At 34.0% G+C, this 25,359-nt stretch overlaps 2 protein-coding genes across 7 annotated transcripts in view; one reads left to right on the forward strand and one right to left on the reverse strand.

The window, feature by feature from the left end:
* The window catches only part of LOC143231925 (uncharacterized), a 30,353-nt gene extending 25,435 nt beyond the window's left edge, over window positions 1–4,918 (forward strand). Inside the window, exon 3 of the mRNA XM_076466780.1 lies at window positions 4,390–4,918. Within this exon, the coding sequence (XP_076322895.1) occupies window positions 4,390–4,642 (253 nt within the window). The 3' untranslated portion in view covers window positions 4,643–4,918. The remainder of the gene's footprint in view (window positions 1–4,389) is intronic.
* Window positions 3,455–25,359, reverse strand: part of LOC143231924 (N-chimaerin-like) — a 44,454-nt gene continuing 22,549 nt past the window's right edge. For 4 of the 6 annotated variants that reach the window (XM_076466776.1, XM_076466777.1, XM_076466778.1 and 1 more), the window contains 2 exons: window positions 23,197–23,302; window positions 3,455–21,031 (listed from right to left, as the gene is read on the reverse strand). In XM_076466776.1, the coding sequence (XP_076322891.1) occupies window positions 20,848–21,031; window positions 23,197–23,302 (290 nt within the window). In that variant the 3' untranslated portion in view covers window positions 3,455–20,847. The remainder of the gene's footprint in view (window positions 21,032–23,196; window positions 23,303–25,359) is intronic. The other 2 variants (XR_013017292.1, XR_013017291.1) reach the window with 2 other exon arrangements.

Below are 25,359 nucleotides of genomic sequence, written 5' to 3' on the forward strand. Positions count from 1 at the left end.
GAATGATTGTTTTGCACCTTAGGGTGAGAGAGAAGATGGATCCGAGGAAATTCCTGTACCTGGAACCAAAGGATGTGGATCTTGGAGTTTGGTGGAACGTATATAAGGGTCAGAGATAGGTGTTAAAGTTGATTCATTAACTTTTTTAACCATGGAGATCAAAAGACTAATCATTTGTTTGGAGAATGATTCTTTAGGGGCACAGAGAGATCTGTCTGCACTCCTACACTAGCTGTGGAAAGAAGTGCAGCAGCATAGTCCGAGATGAAGCAATTTTCGATCCTCAGGATAGGTAATGTTATGAATCGTTTTCAAACGCTGCACCTCTTTTTCTTCCAACCATTTAGGGCAAGAACAAAAGTAGAACGAGTGAGAGCCATTGCAATTGATGCAATGAGGGTCTGTTTCATACTCGTAGGCATCATGGTCCTTACCACTGCAATGAGCACACGTCAAGGAACCACGACATGACGTCTTCGAGTGACCGAACCATTGACACTTGAAACATTGGAGAGGGTTAGAAATGTATGGCTGTACCCTGCAATTAAGATAACCTGCCTTGATGGTGGCAGACGGACAAGGTGACATAAATGTCAGAATGAGGGCATTGGTCGGCACCATAATTTCATCTTTGCGAGTGGAGATACGCCTCACTGCAGAAACTCTTTGGGTTGAGAAACCAGCGAGAATCTCCGACTCTGGGATGTTCTTCAAATCCATCTCAACAATAACTCCTCGTGATGAATTCAAAGTAGTATGAGGTGTAACCTCTATAGGTATATCCCCAATAGCCTTTGAATGCAACAGGAGTTCATTGTGTTGAGATTTGAATGTTTCCACCAATATGTCACCAGATCGAAGCTTTTTACTGACTTTGGAGAGCCAGCAAGTCCATTTTGAATGAAAAAGGGAGACATTTGCCATAAAGGTTTGTCTGAAAGTGAGTGCAATATAAGAAAATGAGGTACAAATGGTGCAGATGGTGAGGATTGCTGCTCAGAATCTTCAAGACGCGGTCGTTTACCTATAAGACTGTTTTTTCACTATTTTATTAAGATTATTAATTAGAGTATCCATAATAAAGAAAGGAAATTTCGATGCCCCCTGACCCCAACCACCATGGAGCCCTTCGAAGGGATGCACTACAATGTCAAACAAGGACACTGCAGCAACCCCATGGTTTCGTGAGCGCTATACCCAAACATCAGCATCAGACACAAAGTTCACAACACCTGTTGAAAACGTCCAATACTGGTCCGAGTGGACCAACCGATTGACTCAAGGGGAACCACCCCAAGGCCGCCCGTCTACAGGAATTCAAGGCCACAATGGTGTGTTAGGGATGGATCCCTCAACCATCAGGATCCTCTCCTCCCTTCACAGGTTGCCACGCACGGTAAACACGTGGGTGGATGTTTACATCCCAGAGGAGGTAAACTGAAAGAACAGAACCTTCCCTGGGAGGTGCCCTCACCACGTACAGAAATCCACATCGAGGTATCTAAAATGTGACGTAGAGAATAAATCAAACCTGGGAAGACTATAAAACCAGATAAATGGTCCTACGGCCCGACATAGTCAGGTGGTTAGGGCATTGGACTCGTAATCTGAGGGTCGTGGGTTTGAATCCCCGTCATACCAAACATGCTCGCCCTTTCAGTAGTGAGGGCATTATAATGTGACGGTCAATCCAACTATTCGTTAGTAAAAGAGTTGCCCAAGAGTTGACGGTGTGTGGTGACGACCAGCTGCCTTCCCTCTAGTTTTACACTACTAAATTAGGGACGGCTAGTGCAGATAGCCTTCGTATAGTTTTGCGCAAATTTCGAAAACAAACAGTTGGTGCATATTCGAGAATAAAAAACTTGTACATTCTCAAAATCACTGTGTAAGCCATTGATGTATCCCTCCATCCGATCTGTTTGTTGTTTCGTTATTAAGAATAAACACGCACAAAGGACTATTTGTGCCTGCACTCCTTCCACCACGGATATTGAAACCTGGTTTATAGCGAAACATGTCCGCAGACTGTACCACTGGGGTACCTTCACCACGCCCTTTATGATATAGTTAAAGAGAATGTTAGGACTACAAGCTGAAAACTTGCATCATATGTCACTTGAATATACCCGACTGAAATGTGTTCCAAACTGGATATTATAGGCTGAAATTAGTAGCTATTTCAACTTTCACATTTCATACACGTACAATAAGTTTCTCTTGTAACCACTTATTTACAATGTGTAAGTAATCCATGGTGGGGATGACACATTAACGTGTGAGCTTACATATAAAGTATGTGTACGGAAGAAACACTTGAGTAGTTGTTTTTATCTGATTTGCAAATCAATTGGAATAACTTATATTTTGGGAGCGCCATCTATTCTTCGTCATATACTAGGAAATAGGTGAGCCTGTTGTGAAAATATCCTGGTGTTAAAATACATCGACGTGTTTAACTAGTTTACTTACTAGCACGATTTCCTTCATGACGCCGTCCCTCAAACTTATCATCATTAAAAGTATACGAGATTATTTATTTGTTCTTCTAGATCCACGTCAGAAAATTCATGTAATACCCTTCCATTTACATCAATAATTAAGTAATTAGCATATTTCCATATTGCATCACATTCTAACTGATTACTATATTATAGAAAAAGACCCAACTCCTATAAAGACACTTGAGAAAGAATCACCTTGAAAATCGTATTTATATAAACCTGATGACATATTTATACTAACATTTGGCCGACAGAGGGCGTTTGTATCAATAGCTTTGGTGTATCTATATGCTTTCTTATTTAATTACTTACCCAGCTGAAGTGTATGTTGTATATCAATCATTACGTATACACATTTGTTTTTAAACCTACCAACCAAGTGTGTACATAAGTTAGGGATGTCATGACCGAGGCCAACTGTAGGAACCCTTAGCATACAAAATTACAATACTCTTATAACACGAAAGTGATCTTAATGTTTTGTTGGTTTTCAATTTCGCGTAAAGCTACACGAGGGCATTCTGCGCTAGCCATACCTAATTTAGCAGTGTAAGACTAGATGGAAAGCAGTTAGTCATCACCACCCACTGCCAACTCTTGGGCTACTCTTTTACCAATGAATGACTAAGTGGGATTGACAGTCACATTACAACGTCCCCACGGCTGAAAGAGCGAGCATATTTGGGGTGACGATGATTTGAACCCGCGACCCTCGTATTACGAGTTGAGTGCCTTAACCACCTAGCCATGACCCTAAAGAAGAAAGATCCACATTTTGAAAACGACCAGTTATAAGGTTTCGAATGTTTGTATTAAACTGATATTTTAACCTACGAATCGGACTCCGGGTAAGTGTTGTAGCTTTACGCAGAATACGACTTCAAAGGTTTTTGTGCTCCTTACATGCATATAAAATATAATAAAAATATCAACAAAACCCACTAAAAAGCAAGTTTTTGAGAATTTTATTAAGTTCTTTTTAATACAAATGAAGCATTTCGTTAATACTTTTCCAAAAACTATTTAATATTTATTATTGTGGAGTAATATTATGTGAACTGTCCCTTGGTAACTGAGCGGAACGTTTCACACCTTATAAAGCTAAAATTCGAGATTAGATCCATGCGGAAAATACATTTTGGGTACCCATATTGTGCAACATTGTGTTAAAATAAACACTGAAAACAGTTACGTAAGTTTAATTCGCAATTTTCAAGTTTCTTATCTATATTACAAAGTTTTCTCTTAAAGTCACAGTTCATTATCACTTTTTTTTTTATAAATTAATAAGTTTCAGATACAGGTTTACTAATATAATTAAAGTAATTATATTTTTACGCACGCTACTCGCAGATTTGTCAGAACAGCTTTCTATAATCGGCAATTAACGTCATGCACGAGTAGAGTTTTGGGTAAACAAACGGGATGCTTTATGATTCTTTTCTTCTAAAATATTTTGTAAATTTAGTGACATTAGCTCTATAGCAAAATAAGCATCTATAGTGTGCTTAGCATTTAAATTAACCAATTTAATTAAATCTTAATCATCAAAATTAAAAATTATCTTAAAATCACATATCATCCCTCAGAGATCATGACATAACGCCCTCTAGCAATCAACGCAGCCATATTGGTTAAGCCACACACACATACTTTATTGTAAATCGACTAGATGACAACACTGAAGATTTTTCCAAGCAGAAGAACTAGAATAAATACAAAACATATATTACAACAAGTTAAATCAATCCTTTTAGAATTGGCCAATTAGATACCCTTCTTTTTTTGCTTGTTTGTTGTTGTTGTTTTAGACATTTTTCACCGTGCTTCTAATTGCATGCGGTCGTGTGACGAAAATACACGTACTTTTCCTTGCTCTTTCCAGCAGTCTTGTAAAGTTGTGTGTCCACTCGGATCCACAAGGGTGGCTGGGCTTTCCTCGGAGGAAATCTTTGCATGATCTGCGCCATCTTGGACATCATCTGTTGGTTCAGACGAGATGGGCGTTTTTGTCGAGAGAACTGGGTTGTCTAGAATTCCGGACCGACGACGCTGCCTTTCTTTGTATCGTCCAGATCTTGACACTGACATCTGATTCCTCTGTCGATCAAAAGACGGGGAACCTTTTGAATGATTAGGGTCCTCACCGTTTCTTTTTCCATTCATTTCAGAACAGTTACCCAAGTGGTCCTTATGGGTCTTTTGCTTGGACTCCCAAAACTTCCAAAATGACATCTTAGTAGAACTGCCGAAATATCTTCACTCCTATATAGGAAACCGCGAATTAACAATTATATACCTTCAGTGTATAATCAAAATTAAAACACTTTGTAATCTTGAAACGTTAAGACATATTCCCTATTAATCGTATAGTTAGTTATATTTACGTTAATAAAAACTGTCTTTGACACGGAGGTTTCTTTTCACAGTTTCATAATATATTGATAATATTTACCCTTGAAACTCGTGTATCAGATGAAACCATCACTTGCACACATACATTCGTCATATTATCGAGCCTTTCCACTCGGTTTCAAATAAAATTCCCTAGTACATCTTGCCAAGGTCGTTCAAAATGCACACTAATTTAAATAACAAATACTGTCGTAGTTAGTACTGATTTCACAACTTCGAAAGATCAGCTCATAAACGTAACTTTTCTGAGGAGGTGCATTATTTTATTTATTCATCTGCAAGCGCAGTTTATCTTCAAACCAATTACCAACCGCTAAAAAGTTTCTCGTGCATTCCTCCACGTAAAACGCTTGAAATTTGTAACTATACGTTGAAGCGTTTATCACAGATCCACTTATAAAACTGACGGTACATTTCGCACCAATACGATAATAAATCGTCTACTGTTCACCGGGTTGGATAATAAAGTCCAGTCTTCCTGCACCAATGATTAAAATGCTGTCGCAACCTGGTACCGGAGTAACGTCCTCGGCGAGCGATATATATTGTCACGCTTTATATCTATATTATATATACACGTACCTTATTGAATACACACCAGGTGACGACACTGACGGTTTTTCATGCAGCGGAACTTGAGTAACTATAAATCGTGTACATTCAGAAGGTTTCTCTAGAACGGAAAATTCCAGACCAATTGTTTAATTTCTCGTGTAACAAAACCGGGGGGCGGGGTTTAGTTTTGCTTCTGATTTTTCCGGTACAGAAGGATGTAGAAAATCGGAAGAGAACAATTATAGCAGCCGTACGTTGTTCACCAGAGCCCAGGATTCCTCGTGAATCACGTGCTTCTTTATCCTGCTTCACAAAGTTGACTTTGATGCCACATCAAGTGTACATACGGGTAACAAAACGTCACAAGTGTATTAAGCCTGGAATTAACCTATTTCGACACGTACAACGTTATACAAGATAAAAAAAATGCGTAGAGAAAATACAACTAATCTGGCTTGACGTGGCCAGGCGTAATTTCATTCGGCGAAAATGGGTTGTCCAAGAATAATACAAATAATCAAAATCTCTTAATTTTAGCAAATGTCACATTCGACATAAATCTCATTTATCTAACGTCTCATCCGTTCGTCTTTTCTGAGTTAACCTCAACTGTCCAACCTTGAAACAATTCGTTTAAGTTTCTGTAAATCAAAACTGTCATTGATTCTTCGAACTTTTTTTAAGTTTTATTTTTCTACGGGAAATATATTGGTACATAAAGTATGATGCGGCAAAAGTATGTCCCTGCAGTTAAAGGGGCAGGACAAAATTGGTCTCGAATCATTACTACAATTACAGAGAAGTAACTGTAAGGGACTATTTTTTTATGCGGAGGGGGGCACATTTTGCAGTTGCGCCACTGCTTCCCGATTACATTTCTCACATATTAAACCGCGCTTTTTCGATTTGCTCCCTGTAGCACAGCGGAAAGTCTGCGGATTTACAACGCTAGATACCGGTTTTCGATACCCGTTGTAGACAGAGAACAGATAGCCCAATGTGTCGGTTTGTACTTAACTTCAAATATCATCACCGACTGTGCAATAAACAAAAGGTTATCTGTACTGTGTCCACATAGAGCCATCGAGTACGGATTTTAGCGTTACAAGCCCTTAAACTTGCAGTTTTAATCCAGTGATTCAGCTGTTTGTAGGGGTATAACGCTAAAATCAAGTTTCGATACCTGTGGTGAACATAGCACAGATAGCCAATTGTCTACCTTTGTGCTTAACTGCAAACTTCTCTCTCATAGGCACATCAGGTGGACCCGACTGCACTAAGTATCAATAACCTACTTTAAATCTGTACATATACGTGTGTGTTTCTCTTATAGCAAAGCCACATTAGGCTATCTGCTGAGTCCACCGAGAGGGGAATCGAACCCCCGATTTTAGCATTGTAAATCCGTAGACTTACCGCTGTACTAGCGGGGGCTGTAGATATATATTCTGTAAAATACATTCCTTTACAAAGTATCTTATATTGCTATCTAACAATAATAATTTATGTTGAAACCTTTAAATAATATTTTTTAAAAGAAAAAAAAAAACAACACGAATGAAACTTTTCATGTACAAAAGTCAGTTTTCCATATAACTGTTTCATTAAATTATTATTCCATATGACAACATTGTGGCAATTTCATCATCGAATGTTTCAGAAGTTTCGCGCAACGTTACGCAAAAGTATTTACTTTCCTAATTTTTCCACTGATAGAATAGAGAGACGTCAGCCGGTCAACAACAACACCTGGTTGACTTTTGTCTGAGCTAATAATACGATATCACTGTCCATCTAAAATATTTAATACAAAGTGCGAATTACATTTTCGTAAATCACCCGATTTACATACACTCCAATGAAATGACAGAGAGCCGGATTAACCACTTACAGCCAACCACCTAGGATTAAAATAACTGTCTTCCTAAATCATGACTTTTATCAACAACAAACTGATAACGAAACTCACCTATACTAAAACCAACATCACAAAACCAGATACTCTCGTTCACCTTGTCTCGCACTAGGCCTGTGCGTTCTCGAACAGGGCACTTCACCACAATAAAATTTGGTTGTAATTAAGTATAAAGCTACACAATGAATTATCTGTGCTCTGCCCACCACAGGTATCGAAACCTGGTTTCTAACGTTGTATATCTGCACACAACCTGGGAACCACCCAAATAAAAAGGATAAACATTTCTTTACAAAACGGTAAAATCATATAACAATAAAATGAAACTTTATTGCAATATAAAACAAAAAATATTCATTTAAAAATGTACGCATACCGTTTTTTAATAATTGCAATTGAAATACAAAACTCGGTTGAAACAGTTTTGGCGAAGGTTCACAAATGTGAACGAAGATCACAGTTCGATTTTTCTCTGGGAATCCTTTAGGACAAGAATCCAGTTACGGTAGATTTGTTTCTTCTTAATTACGAACTCACACAATGGACTATATGAACTGTGCCTACTACGAGCATCGAAACCCGTTTATTAGTGTTACAAGCCTTCAGACTCACTGCTCAGCCACTAAGAGCACTAAATTAGAGTGACGGCTGAAACAATACGAGGGCCACTCAAGACTTTCCCTTTTATCAAACGTTTGCACAATGTTTCCGAAAGATAGTATGAAACACTGGACCCACAGAAACGAAAAGTGACCATCTCGGTACGTTTCGCTCTTTTAAATAAATTAATTTTAAAATCAACACCTAGACAGTAGATAAAATACGGTTGTTGTGAATGTGCTTTATGGTCACTATAAGAAAAACCAATATACCAGTGATTACAGACACCAACAAGCATGTTCGATACTTTTCACTATGATATAGGTCCAGCTTATCTCTTCTTGGTTGTGTTCTGGGTTACTGACATGGAGTGGAATTCTCCTAAACTAGTATAAACCAAACAACACAAGTTGATTAAAGTGTAGATTCAACTCGATCTTCCCTGATCTGAAAGATTAAACGAATTTCGGAATATTAAGTTTACTTACTAGACACCTACATTAACACTAAATAAATCTTCAAATGCTTCATTGTGTAAACCAAACAACAACTGTCCGAAACAATGCATGTGTACCTTTAAATGTAATATACCATCTTTGGATAATAGTTCTAAACAAAAGATGTCGAAATTTTGCAATGAGCTGTGACTAGCGGAAACATTGAATAACTCGTCGGATCAAAAAGTGTGAGTCACCGGTGCAGGTGTTGTTGACATGAGACGGTAATTGTACCATTTACTACTACCAAGCAGACAAAGGCACGAACTCCTACATTTCCTCGTGCGTTCTGTTCCAACCTGTCATCTACTCCCGTGTAACGAATGTCGATACGAGAATTAAAAACTACTACTAGTAGTGTTAGCTTGACAACAACAACTTTCAGAAAAACAGAAATTATCCCTAACAAGAAACTAGATGCCACCATTTAGACGGCAGGTGTAAACTCACAATCAACAAACGTCTGACGTAATAGTTACCAGGGCTTTTGTTAACTAGATTTGGCTCAATGAATGTTACTGATAATGCAATTGTGCTAATATTATTCCGTTCATACGACTCCCAGTTTATAGAATTACAACACTAAAATCTGGAGATTCGAATCGCCGCGCTGGACAGAGCGCAAACAGTTTATTGTATGAATTCGCGCTATAACAGTCAATGTAACGGAGAGGGCGCGCAAGTCTTTTGTTCGTGTCTGTCACGTGTGGTTGGTCGCACAGTTGAGAAGAATCGATTCGTGCACACGACCTTTTGCAGTTTTTATTGCTATCCGCACGTGTTGTTTAACGTTTGAGATAGTGAGAGATAGTTTTTTCGGTGTAGCTTAACCTCTCCAAACCTCTCTGACGCATTGCTCCATTTATCTAAAATATGTAACAAATTATATGCAAGTCAACCAGTCATAACAGTGAGTGATTTTTAGACTAAATAACGTAAATTTCACAAACAAAAGTTTAACGAAGATAAACCTAAAGAACGCATGTATTTTAGTAAATTAACTAAACGCATCAGTCACCAAACAATATTAACCTAATCATAGGCCTACCGCGAACCAATACGAGAGTAACCGCAACCATCATTCTTACACGCTTTAAACAACAGCTGAATGGTTACTATTAACCACAGGAGTGGCAGCTAGCCAACACCACTGGCTGTAATAATAATAATAATAAAAGGCTGTGTATGGTTCCACCATCAAACGATGCGACTTACAGTAATACCCAGTGGTAGTAGCCTGGTGAATGACGTTAGGGATCCCTAAACTGAAATACCACATAACAGAGTGAAAGACAGAGTCAAAAGCTCGTATTCCAGTGGTGGAGATCCATGAAAATTAGTTCTGTTACTAATAGAAAAGGTCGAAGCAGAATGCTCAAACTAGTCAAAAGTAATATTGAACAATTCAGAGTATTTTTAGTTTCGCAAAAAGCTACACGAGGGCTATCTGCGCTAACTTTGCCTAATTTAGCAGACTACAGGGAAGGCAGCTAATCGTCACCACCATTGCCAACTTTGGGCTACTCTGTTACCAATGAATAGTGAGACTGACCAAAACCTATAACGTGCGCATGGCTGAAAGGGCAAGCATGTTTTGTGCGACAGGGATTCAAACCCTTCAATCTCAGATTACAAGTCGAGTGCCCTAACCACCTGGTCATGCCAAACCTATGCTTGCATGGAAACCAAGAAAGTCAAATGACAATTAATTCAGCCAAATTGTGAGGGCATAATACAGAAAAGTTTTAATAATATTCCACTTTTTTTTTCTTATAGTAAAGCCACAACTGCTTCCAAGAAAGGGTATCAAAACCCTGATTGTAACATTGTAAATATGAAGATTTACTACTGGGCAACTGGGAGAACTAAAAATATATGTTGATAAACTTATGCAAGCATGATAAACTAAACTGCTTTGTTTAAAACAAACATAAAATATTAATCTATCAGTTTATTCACTAGTATTTTCTGTAATAATGAATTGTGCTGATGATAAACTGACAATTTCATTACAAGTTATTCACTGTAATTCCTGTAATTGCATCACCTATTCAATTCCATACCCGTTTATAGTATCATGGATGAATTTTAGTTTATGTAGAAAAAAACTGGGAAAATTGAGATATACTGAAAAAAATAAAATGTATATATACATGACACATACAATTAATTCCAGTTTCTTTCATCCATTCTACTTTCCTTAAACTGAATTCATATGGTTTATATTTAACGTTGATACAAGTAGGTACTTCTTACAGCTTTAATTTAACTTCAATGTAAATATTTATTGTGGTTATTTCAATGCACAGAAGAGCTTGCTTGTTTGTTTTTTGAATTTCATGCAAAGCTACTCGAGGGCTATCTGCATTAGCCGTCCCTAATTTAGCAGTGCAAGACTAGAGGGAAGGCAGCTAGTCATCACCACCCCCTGCCAACTCTTGGGCTACTCTTTTACCAATGAATAGTGGGATTGACCATCACATTATAATGCCCCCATGGCTGAAAGGGCAAGCATATTGGTGCGACGGAGATTTGAACCCGCAACCCTCGGATTATGAGTCGAACGCCTTAACCCCACCTGGCCGTGTCAGGCCTCACAGAAGAGTTGAAGTGATACTATGCAGAGAATGTAATATATTACAAGCTATAAACAGAATATGTTGCTTTAATAATCCACAACCTTCATAAGGTAACACAAATCACCTGGCATCATAGTGTATCACCACTTAGTCACACCATACACCTATCTTTGTAGTGTTGCACACTGACTGTTCGTGTATCCACGAAAGTGAAGGATAAAAATTTTTTTAATCATGTTTGGCACAAACATTTATTATATTCACTTAGTAACCACAAACAAGATTACAAGAAATATGGAACAAAAGTACAAGAACAGAACTGACAGTGTTGAAAATCTCAACTCTTTGGTGTGGCTCCAGTTCTATTCAATTTGAAATTTTACAAAGGATAAAAAGTACAAAAAAAAAACTTGGCAAGTTTTAAATTTTCAAACATTTTTCTTTCTTTACTGCTACAGTACTGTAGGAAACAAACACAAATTACGGTTTAAACAGAATGCTATTCTAAATTCTACAAATACTACATTATCAACACATCTACTTTCTGTGAGGTAAATTTTGTCAAAAGAATTAAATGTATTGTTGAGATTTAAAGACAGTATTTTTACTTTTGAAACCAACAGTCTAGTTGTAATTCAAATGCACCAAATAAATAAATGTTAATCCAATCTGTAATAAAAAAAAAACTCCTTCCCAACTCCAAACTTTTTAGTCATTTTCCTAAACATTTCTATTACACTTAATTTGCTTCATAAAAACCTTTGCACAATTTCAAACTTTTTTTTTTACAAGGGGTAACACATCTGTAAAACCTTTGATATATATATAAATATAAAATTGTAAAAACACAAATTAAATGTTATGTTTATTTACAAAGATAGTATTGTATTCCTAAACTGCTAGCATTAATATCATCTATTCTATTTCACAAATTATATACAATTTATTGTTTAGTAGAAATGTTTTATTAAATTTTTGATAGGGTATATGGGCAATTACTTCAATCTGTTAAACCATAAAATTTAAATAGCACCTCACTGTTTCTGACAAATTATTACATTCACTTCTGACACAACCTTCAGGTAGACATTGAGTTGTTACTGGTGCTGAAAGATTAGGTGAATAATTCTATTAATTCCATTAATAAAATAAATTTATATATTGTATTCATAGAAAAGCAGTAACCTACATGTTACTTTAAAACAAACACCTGGTAATATCCCCATCCAGTAAGATTATAAACCCTTTTTACATTCATTTTCATGACAAGTTGAAATAACATCAACCTCTCGAGGACAAACAAATTTGCTTACCCCATCTCGTAGTTCATACTGACACAACAAACCCTGGTTCACAGAGTACTTTCATAATATTACTTTCACCATGATTCTTAAGATTTTCATACAGGTGTTCAAACCATACATAAAATTGTAATATTAACATTATCACTGACAATTACAAGAATATGTCACTGCAAGGTATGAAAAAATGTTTCAACTTAGCAAAGATACTTTTCATATCTCAACTGCACAGACTATTTCACTAATAATAGCTAATTCAACAGAATATTCTATTATACAGGGTGTCCTTATAGATTGACCACTTTTTTGTGTACAACTAAAATCCAACACTGTCTTTTAGGAATGATTATTTCATTGTCCTTAATATTCAAAATAATGTCCTTGGAGGCTAGCTACCTCTAAAATTTATAGTTAAATGAAACAGTTCTTGAAGACTATTAGACATCTTCTTGTCTACAGCTAAACTAAAATATATCTACATCTTGAGCCAAATTCAACACAATGTCCAGTCTGGTTATTCTCATGTCTATCCCTAATTCAGCAAAATCTTTCTATGGACCAGCCATTTTACTGTCTACTGATAAACTCAATACATTTATCTCTTTTGATCTAACCACTTGATACAATACTACTACTACTGGTAATTCCAAAGTGTGTTTCCCTCTAGACTAATCACCTCCATTATCTATAAGATAGATACAATAAAATATTTGTGTGGGTTGGTCAACTCCCTGCCAACAGCTAAGTTCAACAATTTGAACATTTTATTATGTTTAAATTCAACATTTCCAAATAACTTAACCGAACTAATAAATAAAGTTCATTCTAATGGTATTCCTTTATAGATTCACAATTATGCAATCTATAATTCAATTAAAAAGAATCCACTTAAGAACTGGCCATCGTAGTTTAAAGCCAACACGTACGTCACTGTTTTCTCACAATCAAAAACTTTCTAGAAAGAATGGCAAACATATAAAATGTAATTTTTTCCCATGTTTACAACAAATATTTAACATAAACCCTACTTTATAAACATTCTGAAGACCTGAAAGATACTGATTTGAATTACAAAATGAAACTTTTCAATAGGTATGTTTAAACGTATTATGTGATATTTTGAAAGTGAAGGTCGTCTAACTAAATCTGCTAGTTTTGACATTTCACTCACGGCTACTTCATAAATTTTATTATTAATTACAGACTTTAGATGAAAATTCAAGACCAAAAGGAGCCTATTAAACAAAGGATTTCTTAAAATTCTTAAATGTAAAGCATGTATGCTTGATTTTGGTTATAATTTACCACATATGCTTAGAGAAAACCAGAATCAGATGAAACATGGAGAAAAATAAGTACTGTTTTTGTCCTACTTTTGATTAAGTTTCACCTCAATCCAAAGAATAAAAACTATAATAAAAAAAATGCTTAGTAAGTCAAATTCACAGGGGCCATAGTAAGTTCAGTAAGCTGTAAAGATTATTATAACATCAAATTTGTGTGTGTGTGTGTGTGTGTGTGTGTGAGAATTATGTTTTTAGTTAAACAGGTTAGTATAGTTATAAATTTCTACATAATTAAATGGCTGGTAGATGCTCCAGAGTTAAAACAGTTTTGAATTTCTATATGAAAAAGTATTTGATCCAAGCTATATATTCTGGCAGCAAAATGGAAAACTTTCTCTGTGCCAACATTGCAGTTTTGTAACAATTTCTTATTTTGAGTCCATATATTCACATAAACTACCAGGTGATGCCACTTGTGAAATAGTCACTTCATCTTCTCCAATCTTCTTTGAGTAGATGGTGACACAATTCCTCAATTAATAATTCATTTCAAATGACAAGCCAAACAAATATTATAAAAATATTTAAGTAACTAAAAGCATTTCACTGTTCACATACTATTGTGAATTGCCAAAACAAAGCCACCACGAAATAAAGTTTATAACAGGAAAAGGTGTTAACATGATATATTTTACAAGAAACGTCCTGAAAGTCACTGACAGTTTAATAATTGAGTTTCTTGGTGGTGAGAAACCAATTTGAAATAAAAGTGCATCTCAGAACAAGTGGTATGGGTGTTTGTTGCAAACTGACCGGTATGTGGTACTGTCTAGGATTTTGTGAATAATTTGAGAATAGAAACTAAACACAAGTTGGCTTTGGGTGATGAGTGCCTTGGCAGGTACAAGTCCTTTAGCACAAAAATTGTGACAAACCTTGGTAGAGGCAAGAGAGTTCTCACCAGTTAAGTCTTAACATATGACTTCTCCTTCAGAAAGCTACTCTGATAGTTACTGAAACAGATTATTAATAACTTGTGATTAAGTCATTAAGACAAGGACTTTCATTACAGATTTACACCTAACTACGTTATTTATCACAGGTAGAAAAAATCGTTCCAGTTGAAACAACAGACGTTTGATGGTCCATGGAGATAAGTACATCAACCTCTTGCAAAGAAGCTGGAAATATACTTGTACAACTAATGCTAATGGTAGCAAAATAAAAGTCTGTTGAAAAGTCAGTGCTATCAGATGATAGATATCTTTATCCAACTTCAAAAATGTCTTGATTGGAGGCTTACATCTCCGATAGTTATGAAATTGCCAGTTCAGAAAAAAAGAGATATACACTATTATACAGGAATATAAGGCTACTGGCTAGAATTATCTTTTCATGCTTTGTCAGGACATGATATAGTAGCATATCATACTACCACTGATAAAGTAACTATGTTAAAACAGTCTGCATGATGGGTACTCTCTCTTTCTCTAATGGATAACATCACTACTAACACATCCATCATCACTGAACAGACAACCAAAGACATGACCGCATGTTATGAACAACAACAACAGAAAATGTCAAAAACCATTGGCAACAAAGAATGTCACAGACACTAGGCTATTTTGTCACCAATGACAAGTAGCCTCTGTTGAAAATGTAAAGATAGTCCAATTTGTATGCATTTAGAAACATGTTCTTGATTAAAACTAAGCAACAACTGAGCTAGTACAGTTTGGATGAGTACATAACGACAATTCCTACAACTTGCCAGTGAATATTACACTTGGCCATCCATATATTTTAAAATCAATCAAATGCACATGTGACGACACTACACCTTGTAAGTGTCTCAGATACAGCTGTAGTAGTGCAGAAACGTGATATTCTGTTCAATGTCTAGGAGGAGTGGGCTGTTGTAGTAACTTGACAAAATTCGTTTGTTTTGAATTTTGCGCAAAGCTACTCAAGGGCTATCTGCACTAGCTGTCCCTAATTTAGCAGTGCAAGACTAGAGGAAAAGGCAGCTAGTCATCATCATCCACTGCCAACTGTTGGGCTACTCTTTTACCAACGAATAGTGGGATTGACTGTCACATTATAACGCCCCAACAGCTGAAAGGGCAAGCATGTTTGGTGCGACCGTGATTCAAACCCGCGACCCTCGGATCACAGGTCAAACGCCTTAACACACTTGGCTATGCGGGGCCCAATTGACAAAATCAGTATGACACTTAACTGAAGAGACATTTTTATGTGACAACATCTGTAAATATTAACTTCAACAGATACCATTCATTAACAGAACCACCACTCTACTTAATTTTAACAATGCCAGCTAAAGTTCGGACACAGAGAAAGGTGAAGCTTCAAAACATCCAAATACTGAACTCAGAGTATTATTAATTAGGCAGTGTCATCAAACGAATGGTCCTGAGATACTGAATACACAAAAAGTATTAAACAGATACTAAACCTAACTTCACCACAATACTCCTCAACTAGCATATTATTATAATCTTGAACTTATAAACAAAACTATGTGTCTGGTGCAAGATGATAGCAACATACTGGTAGATGGTTGTAAAATATTTTATCATCTTGCTTTGGTAACAAGTGTAAAATATAAACAAAAAAAAAACAAAAACAATGACACTGATTTAACAGTCATTCCTACATTAGCGTACTTTAATATTTATAACCTGCAGTTGTCTTATTTCTTTTATCTGTTTAAAACTTTCTTACAAAGCTATACAAATGCCTATTGCAACTTTAGCATTCCTACTTTTGAGCTGGTAAAATACAGACGTCAGTTAGCAAATACTACCAACCATCAAACTTGGGGTATTATCTGCATGAATAGTAGTAATTAACTGTCATTTTCACAGCACCCCTACAGCAGTGAAAAGTAACACTGATTTTTTTTGGCAAAAAGACACAAACTGTGAGCCCTTAGATTTACAGTCTGCACAACTATTAGGCTGTGCCCAGTTCATTCTTTGTTGTTATTAAAAGTTATGTGCAAAAGTATTAACATTACTGATGGCTGCATGTGTATATACATCCATGTACACTGTTGCATCTGATAAGATAAATAAATAAATATGTGGTCTTGTTGTTCAGCCACATAAATCTTTACTTATTTAAGTAATAATAATAATAATAATAATTTCAAGAAAAGAAGGAAAACTAAAACACTAGTTACCATATGTTTTTCAACACATCTACATAAGCTACAATAAGTTAATGGTACTTCAAACTATGATTAACCCAAAGCAACTAAATCTTAAAGATGTTAGCAGTAATCTATGATCAGTAATTTGTCACTTTTGTGGAACCATTAAAAAGAGCTTTACCATTCCCATGAGTTTCAGACTTTCCATAAACATAGAAGAATGTACATACTACATTTTAATGCCTAAAACATTACAAACTACAAAAGAAATATTTAAACAAATGAACATTAGACAAAAAAATAAAACGTTCACACTCGGAGATTTTATCCTCAACTTCTCCGGATTGAAAATTTCAGATCAAGGAAAGCTAAAAACAAGTATCATCTCGGCTAATGTACGAGTTTCCACACCAGTGTGATCTATGCACATGTGTACACATCCACACTTACAAACACTAATTTTTATGTAAGACATAATCAAATCACTGAAACATAAATTCTTCGGTTATCAATTTGGTCAGACTTGAATACTTCCTTATTCGTTCAATCAAAATGTTTTCTATTTTCTTCCTAAAGCATAACTAAGTTCAACTACCACACTAATTAAGAAATTCCTCAACATTTATGTCGAAAAGCTAATACAAATATGTTATAATGGAAAAAAGATATATGTTAGAAATATACAGAAGAATAATAAAACAAAACTGGGTGTAACAGATCTATTCTGTACAAGAAAATGTCACACCTTTGTGTGAGAGCAGTACCATACAGATCACAGTTTAAAACCAAGCACCAAAGAAAATGTATACAGTTGTTTACAATCTAATATTTATGCTTAAAGAATGTTCTTCCAGAAGACACTTCAGGAATAGATTGACTTGGTTATTGTAGTTCAACTACCAATCAAAACACTTACAGTTCATGATTGCTTCTAAATCATAAAAGAACAGAAATGGATACCTCAAAAGCTTGGAATGTGATTATATTTGGTTAAGTTTGAGATTTATCATCCGTGTTCATGAATAAACGATACATTAAATTATTCTTCACGAACATATGGTAGCAAAAAAGCACCACTGTAGAATACATATGTAAAATATATGAAAATAAGTATTCAGTAATGTACAAATATCTATAAATATCACTCTTTCAACAAGAGATAAACCAAAACTAACACATTCTGGTTTACTATACAGTTAAATAAATGCCAACAGAAGCAATTCCAATTCACTTTAACAAATTAATGTAATGTATACAGATTATGTATATAAAAACCATAATTATAAAATAATCATATTAAAATACTTTAAACAATTATAATATTTTACACTTGCCAGTTTCTTAACAAGCAGATTACTGACCATGAAAAGAAAACAAGATTAGCTGACATAAACCACAGACAAGCTCATAATTAAATTATTTATTATATTGTTAACACCTTCTACCTGTAGTTCTGTAGTTTTTCATGGAATAATTTACTTATTGTATCTTAACTACTAAAACATCATTGTATAATTTTTCCATTACACACCCACATCTCCCTAACATTGTGGGACCAAATATACACAAAGAAAATTACTTTCCTTAAAACTGCTTGTGGGAAGATAATTTACTGTAGTTTTCTCAATCCAGTTGAAACTTTTCATAATTGTAAAAATGATTCAATATCATTTTAACTTCACGTTTTTTTAAACTATCAATACAATACTTTCTGCACTATTGTAAGTGCCAAAAAATAACAGATATTTTTATATTCTAAAATGCTCAAAATCTTTGTGTGTTATAGTCATGCCTTATAAAAAAAAAAAGGCTGATCAGAAACATCCCATTCAAAAACAGTTCTCTTAATCAATGAATTAAAGATTTTGAGTCCAACATTTCACAAGAAACTAAAATATTTTTATGCTTTTTGCCACTGAATATTTTCTACACTAATTTCAAAATGAATCAAATGTTAGGAAGAGTAAAACAAATAAACCTAACCTGATCAATAACAACATTTTCATGAATTTTCTATTAATCTCTTCTTTTGAGTTTAATTGTAAATATATGAAAACTTTACCTGTTGAATAAGAAAAAGGTTTGCAACTTTTCATTCTTAATGAACAAACAATTTGAAGAAATTTCCCAAATTCATTAATTACAATCACTTTATACAAACATAAAATGTCTAAGTTATAATCACTAATTTCAAACAAAATACAGGTACATAACTATATTATGTGATACATTATTTGTAGTAATCACTATATAAACACAGCACCTGAGTTACATTTCATTAATTGGAATGAATAAACAGTAACATAATTCTAAACCTAACATGTTTCACAGGTAACAGTTTTTCCTTGTTTCTTGAGAAACTAATTTGTTCAGTCATTCAAATAAGTATACAATGTGTGTACTCAACTGTGTTCTGTAAGAGTTAACAAATGGAGAATTTGTAACCAGCATCTTTACTCAGTACAGAACTTAAAATGTAACTAGCTCCCAAAGACTTCAAATACAACTGTTATGTTTGGATAATAATAATAATGATTCTTTACATTCTCTAGAATATTTTTTTATAATTGATGCAGATTTTTTAAAAATTCTCACACTACAGATATTTTGAATGGACCTATCCCATTCTTCTGTGCATAATTAGGGATCCTGGATATACTTGATGTATAAACTGCAAATGATATTCAAAATTAAGATAATTTTTCACCATTTTCTACTCACCATACACACAACAGCATGAATGATCTTTGGGAACTGAAATTGTTTTAAAAAATAAAACATGCTGTGAGAAAGAAATCTATCAAGAGATATGTTATTGGATCCAAGACGTGGACATTTGTCCAACTACTTTATCTTTTGCTATGGAACTTAAAATTCTATAGAGCCATTAACATTCAGAAATTTATAAAAACAAGTTAACTCTATGGCAATATGTGTGTCATTGCATCACATCACAATAAAACTAACATATAATTCTTTACAACTTCCAAGTAAGAATGAGTTCACAGCAGCACTTCATACCACTTTTTGTTGTATGCCATTGTCAACACGTTCCAGATCCGATACAATGACTGGATTACAACATATGAAGCATTAACTTCATTAACAAGACATCAAGTTTACTAGCTTCAACAAACTTTGTTGTCAGTCCTACTGTAATGTAGGGCCACACTTATCCAATGAGACCAACATTGCCTTTCATTCAATATCAGAGCTAATCAGGCTCACCTCATTACAAGATACACATTATTATGTAGAAATGCTAATTACAATATCCATTTACAAACCACTGGGTCTAGTTATTCATTTTAAAGTTTTTATACATTCTAATGCTATGTAATATCACACCTATTATCTAAAAAGGTATTACACTTTGTAGGCTGGTACATTCTGTATCATTAGATAAAATGTAATCTGTTTTGATAATTATTTTCCAAAAACAGATTAAATTAAGCTAACTGAAAAATAATTTAAATATCCTATTATTTATATTACAGTGGCTTAAAAATTCATTAACTATACAAATGTTTACTCATTTAATAAGGTGTATGAGCTAAACCTAAACCTACTAATTAGTCAGCTCATGAGTACAGGATGTTGAAGCCTTTACAGTGCCTTGTGGTTTGTATTAAAATTAGAGATTTTCTTAAAGTATTTTATAGAATGGCTAAACTGCTATAACCAAGCTCCCAGAATTAAAGAATAAGAAACACATCTTCAGCCTTCTTCCAAACGATGTTTAGCCCAGGCTACATCAAGTTTCTTTATAAAAAAATCATAATATTCATGTATCAGACTTTATTCTTCAGCACAGTACTCGACTCTTCTGGTATTATCACAAAATTTGAACAGATGTCAACATAAGAAAAAACACCAAAAACTTTATATTTCTTACCTTGAATATGATATGATTTAGTCTTACAATCCCATGACTCTTATAATCAAATTTTGAAGGAGGGGTTAACAAACAGAAAAGAGGGTAAATATTAAAATCTAGGAAGCACCATTAGATTTCTTTTAACCATATTCAAAGAGAACCCTTTGGTGGGAAATAAGAATCTCAATGACAAGACTTTCTTGGTGCCAGGCAGCAAGTTGTCCAGGCTGAGCAATTAAATCAGGTGTTCGCATCAAAGACGGACAAAACACAGTACTCAGGTTGTGTGGAGTCATCAAGTTTTGTTTCTGCTTTTCAGTTACTCTAAGATACAGAAAATGTGATGAAAAATATTAATATTTTCTTGTCCAATGACATATGAAATAGATTTCTACTTTCTCATGCCATTCAAATTTTCTTAATATGACAAAGGTTTTTTGGAACTAGTTGTAAAAATTCACTTGCTGACTATATACACTTACATTTAGATACATTTTTTCTTTTGTCAATTCCAAAGTTCAAAATATTAAATTTGTAAAACATAAAAATGAACATGGTTAAATTAGTACTTGGTCCTCATTAAAAAAAACATTTTTCAAAAAAAAACTTTTTATTAGTTAACCCATTCATAACAGTCTTGGTATAAAATACAAATTTTCATAAACACTTTGCACACTAAGTTTTTATACTATAACTTTGAATGCAGTATGTGTACCTTCACAAACTTTGGTGGACTTTTAATAAACATTAAAAGTATTTTGTACACAGAAAAATCATATTTTTAATGAAGTATATTTACTGAAGATTTGTTTGTGAAAAGTTTCTTTACTAGTCTGAGTGTAAAGTGATTTCATGTTATGATTAAGAAAACTGTTATTTGTTTCAAAAATCTCAAATATTTCAGTAATCTTTGAAACCTCCTAAATACATTTCAAATGTTTTTTTTCAATAAAACTTTATATTTTATCCATTATTTTCTCTACCTTAACTCCATATGGGATTAATTGATTTAACAGACCTTGTAACCACCATAAAAAAATTAAGAGATAAGTATAAGCTATGCTTTTATATATATATATTCCAGAAGGACCACATGACATGAAAATACAAATGTTTGGCCTAAATAACTTGAATCTCTTAATAATATATTTTGTATATATTTATTATTTTTCTTACATTAATCTTTTGGCCATGCCTGGCTAATATTACAGAAGTTATAATGAAGTAGTGCATATGCATTCACCTTACCATATCCACGAATACAAGACTGTGTTTTACAAAGTGAACTGTTTTGGCTGTGTTTTATTGGACTAGTGTTTCTAAAACAGTCATATTTAAGTTATAATACATTATATGTGTACATACATTATTACTATTTACAAATAAATTAAATATATTTATTATTAAAAATTGTATTTTCTAGCAACAATAACCTTTGTACTAATTTGCTGCTTCCTGTAGCTATCCGAGACTTAAAATTTTGCATGTAGAGAGTGTGAAATGATACAAACTTTTACAGTTATTATAAATACATTTGAAATAGCCAAAAAGTCATATTTATTACACAGAAGTCCATGATAATTTATCAAGCTGAGTAACTAAGCTGTATTTGGGTCTAAAAGAATATGGAATTTTGTACAGACTAAAGATTCAACCCACCTCCTTGAAATCTGGATTTTAAACGAGTTAACATCATGATATTTCAAAATGGCTGAGAAAGCCACTAGGTGGATATTCATATACAAAAGTAAGTAGACCTAAGGGACAATTCCCAATAATCAAAAGAAGTGCATGGGGCCACTGTATTTGATTCAGTACAAAAGTAATGCCTCAGCAAACAGAAAAGACAGGAGGTTTGTATTTTATATTCTAGTCTGCCAATACTGGTATTTTGAGTTTCCAATTCATAAGAAACTACAAGTTTTGCATTTGGGCATCACAAACAAAAATCAATATTCACATGTTTTTTTTTCTTTAATTTACTTTTAAAATAAGAAACTAATCTATCATACTAAAATCTGAATTATAATCTACAATTTGATACCAAATGTATTATAATAGATTCATAAAATAATAGTAGAATAAGATTTTGGATGGGAGTCAACAAATGTGATAACAAGGCCTTTAACCCATGACCCGTGTCAACAGGGTTAAGGAATTGGCATCAATGAAAATAATGTTAATTTACTTTTCCTATGTCTTTCATAACTTCTTATTCCCAGTTTCATCTGGTTATATGTAGCTTATACACTAAATCTACTAGCCCAAGAGCATTTTAATGAAGCAAACAACATTGCTGACACATGACATTTCACTACAAAATCTATAAACGACACACATATAGAATAATTTATTCATACAATGTTGAAATTCTTTTTTTTTTTCTATCCTCACTTTAACACACACAAACACTTCCTGGTTGCTAGAAAAATAATATGAAAAACAAAGAAGTTAAAAACAAGTACTAAGTAAACAAGCTATTAATTTACCTGTTTAAGTGTACCAGCAGATACTTCAGAGTCTGGTAGTGAGCTGGTGGTAGTTTATTAATAGCTTCTCTTAACCCTTCAAGCCTACCTTCTAGAGTTTGTTGTCCTGGAAAGAAAAAAATCATTTACAATCGTCACTTAAATTACCCTTCTCAGCATGGTTGATCAACAAAGATTGTTCTTTAGACTAGTTTATTCTGTTGTCTGGTGGGACAACCATAAGTTTTTGGAGTTGCAGTGCTAAAATCTGTTTTTTTTTATTCCTCTCAGTGGGCACGGCAGATAGCCCATTTATTATAAGAAATAGACACACTTGAGCCTATTTTAATCTTATAAGAAAGCGATTCATGAATTAATTGTTTTTTTAACCAAATACCATCTACGGACACTGTCTGTGGATCCCATAGTAACAGTAATAAAGATATTTTTCCACCAAAGGGTATTCCAAGTGCTCACATCTAGACTGTGGATATATACAAATTAAGTATTATTTTACATATAATATACAGAAAATAATCTTGGGCATTGCTTAATATCTGTTTTCATTAGTAATGTACAGTTCCTCAAAAGATGTTTTATATTTCTAAGGTCTATATTATTCACTGGATCATCAAATTTTGTCAAACTGGTAAATAATAGTCTTCTAGCAGTTATATTCCAATACTGAAACAGAATTGGTGGTTTGTTTCCAATTTCATGAAAAACTATTTAGGGGTATCTGAGCTTGTCATTCCTCATACAGCAGTGGTAGACAAAGAGAGAAGGTAGCCAGTCAACTGTCAACTCTTGGGTTACTCTTTTACCAACAAAGACTAGAATAGACTGTTACATTATAACACCCCACAGCTAAATGGGCGAGTATGTTTAGTGATGATCCAAATGGACATGTGACCCACAGGTTGTGAATCAATTATCCTAACCACCAGGCCATGTCATGCCCAACTTTTTTCTAGTAAGACAAAATAGATCTAATACAAAAGATTGAGTACAATATATTAAAATACTCCTCTTATACTTCATCTGAAAACTTTATATCTTGACAATGGTCCTGCAGTGCAGTATAATTTATATTATACATCCAAAGCACACCACTCCTCTCTAAGAGCTTTCCATAATGCATCTTAGTGTATGAGGATAATAGTGTCTGAGGGTCCATTTTAATAATAAGATTGGACAGAAACCTACAACTGCTGTGTCTGGTGCCTTAAAATGTATGTTTTTGTATGGATCAGCATGATACCTATCTCATTCTCCAGCTGCTTGAAGTACATAATTGAACAAATATGTCATGGAAGTAACTCATGTACATGCTGTGATTTGTACCCCTTCATGAAACACAGATCCTTCTTAATTATGTTGTGTACTGTTACCTGATGCACACGAACAACTTCTACTACTGACTGTGTTCCTGGATTCTCCCCTGCTATAAAACACCACACTTTGCTTACCACAGTTCAGGTATGATTTGCAGGTCTTTTTCTAGATGGTCCCCCTAGTGTCACCAGTTAATCCACATGCCTCTGTTGTCCAGTGCCATAAACCATACATCAAAAACTAAAGCAAAGTGCATCTACATATATAAATCAATTAACTTGGCACCACAACATAGTTTATAATTAAAATATTCATACTAACTAATGTTTAATTTCAAATAGATCCATAATCTGTCCTCTAGTGTCACATATCTGCACTCCAAATTGCTTAATTTAAATTTACTTTCTATTTTATACAATTTTTTTGTGCATCCAACTAATTACAAATACTGCAGACACCAAAAAAAAAAACAAATATATATTTGTACAAATATATATATATATATATACTTATATATATATGTATATATAAGAAATTAAATCCACACAACACAACCATCCAATGTAATACTCTATCAAAAATATGCAAATAATTCTTTCCGACATTGCGAATGGCTTATTTATATTCCATAAAAAGAACAGACGTTTTTTTTTTACAAGATTCCTTATAAGATTTATGTTTCATTGTAATACTCTTAAGTATATATTTAGCCTCTCATTCAGTGTTTGAAATTTGGTGTTTAACTTCGAGCAGCTAACAGAACTTTTTAGCCTATTAATAGCAATGCTAAAAAAAAAATAATTAAATTATACTAGTTTCAGGACATCTTATTCTAGTGTTTGAAATATT

The sequence above is a fragment of the Tachypleus tridentatus genome, chromosome 11 (genome assembly GCF_004210375.1).
Source record: "Tachypleus tridentatus isolate NWPU-2018 chromosome 11, ASM421037v1, whole genome shotgun sequence".
Lineage (NCBI taxonomy): Eukaryota > Metazoa > Arthropoda > Merostomata > Xiphosura > Limulidae > Tachypleus > Tachypleus tridentatus.